This window comes from Cebus imitator, unplaced genomic scaffold, assembly GCF_001604975.1.
Source record: "Cebus imitator isolate Cc_AM_T3 unplaced genomic scaffold, Cebus_imitator-1.0 Scaffold166, whole genome shotgun sequence".
Taxonomy (NCBI): Eukaryota; Metazoa; Chordata; class Mammalia; order Primates; family Cebidae; genus Cebus; species Cebus imitator.
Window position 1 is genome coordinate 3,082,356 of NW_016107481.1, and position 4,885 is coordinate 3,087,240.

The following is a 4,885-nucleotide window of genomic DNA, read 5'->3' on the forward strand; positions in this document are numbered from 1 at the left end:
AAAAAAAAAAAAAAAAAAGTACTGGTAAAAAAATAAGGAGTTAAATTTACTTGAAATTCTCAAATTTTAAAAATATAAGTCTTTAGAATCAATAATCACTACTAGAAGTCCTAGACTTGGCAGGACACGCTGGCTCATGCCTATAATCCCAGCACTTTGAGAGGATGACGCAGGTGGGTCACCTGAGGTCATGAATTTGAGACCAGTCTGACTAACATGAAGAAACCCCATCTCTATTAAAAATATAAAATTAGCCAGGCATGGTGGTGCACGCCTGTAATCCCAGCTACTCGGGAGGCTGAGGTAGGAGAATCACTTGAACTCGGTAGGTGGAGGTTGCAGTGAGCCAAGCTCATGCCATTGCACTCCAGCCTGGGCAACAAGAGCAAAACTCCATCTAAAAAAAGAAAAAATTCTTACACCAATAGAGTCATTTTTTCTGACATATTTCCAATCACTAGGATAGAAACAGGATAATAAATATATTCTTTTTGGACAAATTTCGGTATTCAAGAGTAACTTCATTTATTCAAAAGATATATTCTAGAAAGACTGCCTGTAAATAAACTTTTATAGTCTAAACATTAAAAAACTCATCTGATTAAAATAAACTAAATCTGAAATATATTTAAATATTGAAATATATAAATTTACATATATTTAAACAAACAAGAAATTATATATATATATATATATAAAATAAAAATCCCTCTTTGTATTGAGGATGGCCCCACACTAATTTACTATGTGCTACATATTTAAATTTCTGAACGCTGGAATTTTCAAAGTGGAGAAAACTTTACTCACAGGTCATATCAAAAAGCTAAGATTAGCACAATTCTAATGTCAAATTAGTTCTTATTTTTAAAAACATCATTAGTAAGTATATAAGTTGTAAATATAGTATGTTATGAAGAGGCTTTTTAGTAACTAGCAAAATTAAACATACTTACTATTATTTTCTTACAGTCCTTTCCTCTGCATAATTCTGTATAGGTAGAATACTGCACATATATAATCCAGCTTCCAACAAAAACCGCTAACCAGGAAAAGAAAAGATATTTCATCCGCACGTATGAGAAGCGAGCCTGTGAGTAAAAGAGAACATAACAATCATTCATTCAGCACCAAATCAGTATTCACTGTCCTAGAACACAACTTCTCACCCTTCTTGGAATAACTCAATATATATTCTAGGCTTTCATATGGCAATTCTAGAACAAAGTGCACTTTCACTGAGTCCAAACAGCAGTGGTCTTAGAAAAGGAAGCTCCAGGTCCTGCCAAGGAAAAAGGGAACAAAATATCCTTTAAGATGTATAACCTTTCAAATACCACCATTATCAAAAGGTACTTTTTGGGCACAACCACGTACACCACACTACCATGGGCACCTTGTGAGATCAGGTAAAAAGAAGTACAATTTCTATTTATTAGGAGCTTACAAAAGACTGTTTCACATAAGAATCTCAAAGGTCTTCAGAAAAATCATGATAAAAATAATTTTGTTTTAAATAAATAAGAACAGAGAATCTGGCTATTTGTCTAACATCTCATATTGACAACCAGAACAAGAAATTAAGCTCTATGGTCACTTCTATTTCCCTGTTGTATTCACCAGAGCTTTATGTTCCTTTTGTTCAACGAACCAAATGCTTCACCTAATAGATATTCTGGAAACTGAGGAGAATCTAACAACTGTTAAAGGAGAAATGACTGGAGAAGGGTTAAGGTTTATTAAGAACAAATTACTCTTTGCACGTCAACTTATAAAGCCACACAATAGGATCCTCTTTGCATTGTTTTGTTTCCAGTGCCCTCAGGCTGGTTGATGCCTTTTCTCCATCAACTACATATCAAACAGTTTCATCTTCAAAAGTGGCACTTGGTCAACACTATTTGACATTTTTTGAGTCTGTAGCACCCATGGTCTGGTTTTATAAGCAGCAGAACTGAGGACTATGAAGAGAATTGAGCAGAATAAATTAAAGATATGTAAACAAACAATGAAAAGCTAGTTTTGCTTTTACGATCACGAGCCAGTTTCTCACACTGGGAACAGTAGGATACTGTGAGCATTGTGAGCATGCAAAGAAAGCAGAAAGAGATGAGAGAGACATAAGTGCACCTGCAGAAGACAATGAGAGCAAAGGAAAAAGAGACTCAGGAAATACTGAATTCTGTTGGCCCTATTTGTGGTTTAGATATCTTTGTGAGGTTAACAGATGGTGAATACCTATATGAAAGGCTTGAGTATAATGAATTCTCAGTAAAACAGTAGGTCTTTGAGCTTTATTATTAAAATAAAAAGTACTTTTAAAGCAAGATACTTTTGTATTGCTCTATGTAAAAAGAAAATTCAGATAAAACTGCAAATTAAATCACATAAATGACAATAGGGTATATACCAAGGGGTTTGTTTGAAAGCTATTTAAGATGACTCATCAGATAGAAATTGACATGTACTAATACTGTGAACCTAAATAAGATTAAATGACATAATGCCTATAAAACATAAGCACATTGCTGGGCACAGAGTAAGTATTCAGCAAATTTTGGCTAAATAAATTTGCAAGTCACTGAGCGAGAGGCCAACAACGCTGTCAGAGCTATCACCTTCTTTTCCAACTTGCCAAAAAGAAAACTGAATCTGAATCTGATCAAGCCTTTTAGCTCCAGCTACCAGTTTACAGGAAATACATGAGAGAGAGGAACACAAGTGACACTTAAGTGACACTATAAGGATATAATCAGCAAACTCCAGGTTGTGGGAAACACTGCAATACAAACAACCCAGTTTCTTCAACAAATAAATTAAAAGGCAGAAAAAAAAGGAAGGGGAAACTTAAAGATGAAAAAACATTTAAGAAATGTATTAGGCTGGACGCGGTGGGTCACACCTGTAATCCCAGCATTTTTGAAGTCTGAGATAGGAGAATCACTTGAGTACAGGAATTTGAGACCAGCCTGGACAGTATAGTGAGACATTATTTCTATGAAAAAAATTAAAAATTAGCCAAGGCCAACCAGGAGGAGTGGCTCACGCCTGTAGTCCCAGGACTTTGGGAGGCTGAGGCAAGTGAATCACTTGAGGTCAGGAGTTTGAGGCCAGCCTGGTCAACATGGTAAAACCCTGTCTCTACTAAAAATACAAAAATTAGCCGAGCATGGTGGCACTCACCTGTAATACCATCTACTCAGGAGGCTGAGGCAGGAGAATCGCTTGAACCTGAGAGGCCAAGGTTGCAGTGAGCTGAAATTGTGCCACTGCATTCCAGCTTGGGCAACAGAGCAACACTCCATCTCAGAAAATAACAATCAAAATTAGCTAAGCATGGTGGCTCATGCCTGTAGTCTCAGCTATGTGGGAGGCTAGGGTGAGAGGACCACTTCAGCCCAGGAGGCAGAGAGTGAGCCAAGATCACACCACTACACCCCAGCCTGGGTGACAGAGAGAGACACTGTTTCAAAAAAAGAAATATATCAGACAATTACAACACATGTATCTTTTCTTAGTCCTGATTCAAATGAAAACCTGTAAAAAATGACATTTGAGACAACTGAAAATTTTAAGGATGACAGGATACTTGATGGTAGTAAAGGATTGTTTTAGTCTTTTTTAGGTGTGATAATGGTTCTGTGGTAACATTTAAATATTTTTCTTTTCTCTAGCTATCAAACAGCTACATTTTTCTACTTCCTCTGGCATATGTTTAAACAGAGAAACACCCTATGAACTGGATTGCCCGATGACTGCTTGTCATGATAAAGAATGCCAAACATTTTGGAGAGGAAGTGAGATTGATGATGTTCCCAGCAGGGCACTGGGCATCACCTGTTGCAGACATAATGACAAAGGGGGTGAGACATATTTTTATACCAGCATGCCATGGAGAATTGCTGTGCTTTGGGGGTAACACCAAATAGTAAAAGGAGCTTCATGTGTCCTTTAATATCCGCAGATCCTGCAGCCTCACACTTAAAAATAATGATTGAAGAAAGAAATAGCCATACATTACATCTGTAGCTATTAACCAATTTAATTTTCCTGTGTGCCACTAACAAAAATGTTTCTAGAGGTCTGTTCTGTACCAATTACCTAAATAATGTAGCCTTTGATTAAGAAACGTAATCTGACCTTTTTATTTATGCTGAACTATTCACAGTGACTGCCCAGCAGTTTTTTTATTCTGCAGATCGTGTGCCTTGCTAGTAATGGTATGTTGCTTTAGTCCTTATTTTGTTCCTGAAAAGCATGATAAGAATTTTGGTAAATACACTATAGCAGTGATTCTCAAATGGACTTCGTTTTGCTCCATAGGGGACACTTGGCAAGGTCTGGAGACATGTTTGGTTTCCCAGTTGGAGGCTGCTATGGAAATCTTGTGGGGTAGCAGCTAGAGATGCTGCTGAACATCCTACAGTGTGCAGTGTAGCCCCCCACAGCAAAGCATCATCAGGCCCAAAATGTGTTTGAGAAACTCTGTATCACAGCTACACAATGAAATGAAAACAAAAATTGTGGGATTGAAAGAGCCGAATTTGTACAACACTAGCACTTTATCTTAAATTAGCCTTTAATGCCAAAACTATTACTATAAAAATATGATAATATCTGTCTGGAAATAACAAGCAGTTCTTTACCATTGGAGTAAATGATTGCCAATCTTTTATTGTAAGCCCATGATGACACAAAATGCCAATTCTACTCTAAAAATAGTATTTTTTCTTCTTTTAAAATATTGATTTCAGCCGGGCGCGGTGGCTCACGCCTGTAATCCCAGCATTTTGGGAGGCCAAGGCGGGTGGATCATGAGGTCAAGAGATCGAGACCATCCTGGTCAACATGGTGAAACCCCGTCTCTACTAAAAATACAAAAAATCAG

At 37.1% G+C, this 4,885-nt stretch overlaps 1 protein-coding gene across 3 annotated transcripts in view; it reads right to left on the minus strand.

Moving 5' to 3' along the window:
- The window catches only part of DIPK1A (divergent protein kinase domain 1A), a 124,257-nt gene that overhangs the window by 32,349 nt on the left and 87,023 nt on the right, over window positions 1-4,885 (minus strand). For 2 of the 3 annotated variants that reach the window (XM_017544171.2, XM_017544172.2), the window contains exon 2: window positions 954-1,088. In XM_017544171.2, the coding sequence (XP_017399660.1) occupies window positions 954-1,088 (135 nt within the window). Of the gene's footprint in view, window positions 1-953; window positions 1,089-1,617; window positions 1,796-4,885 lie in introns of those variants that run through there. The other variant, XM_037744149.1, reaches the window with a different exon arrangement.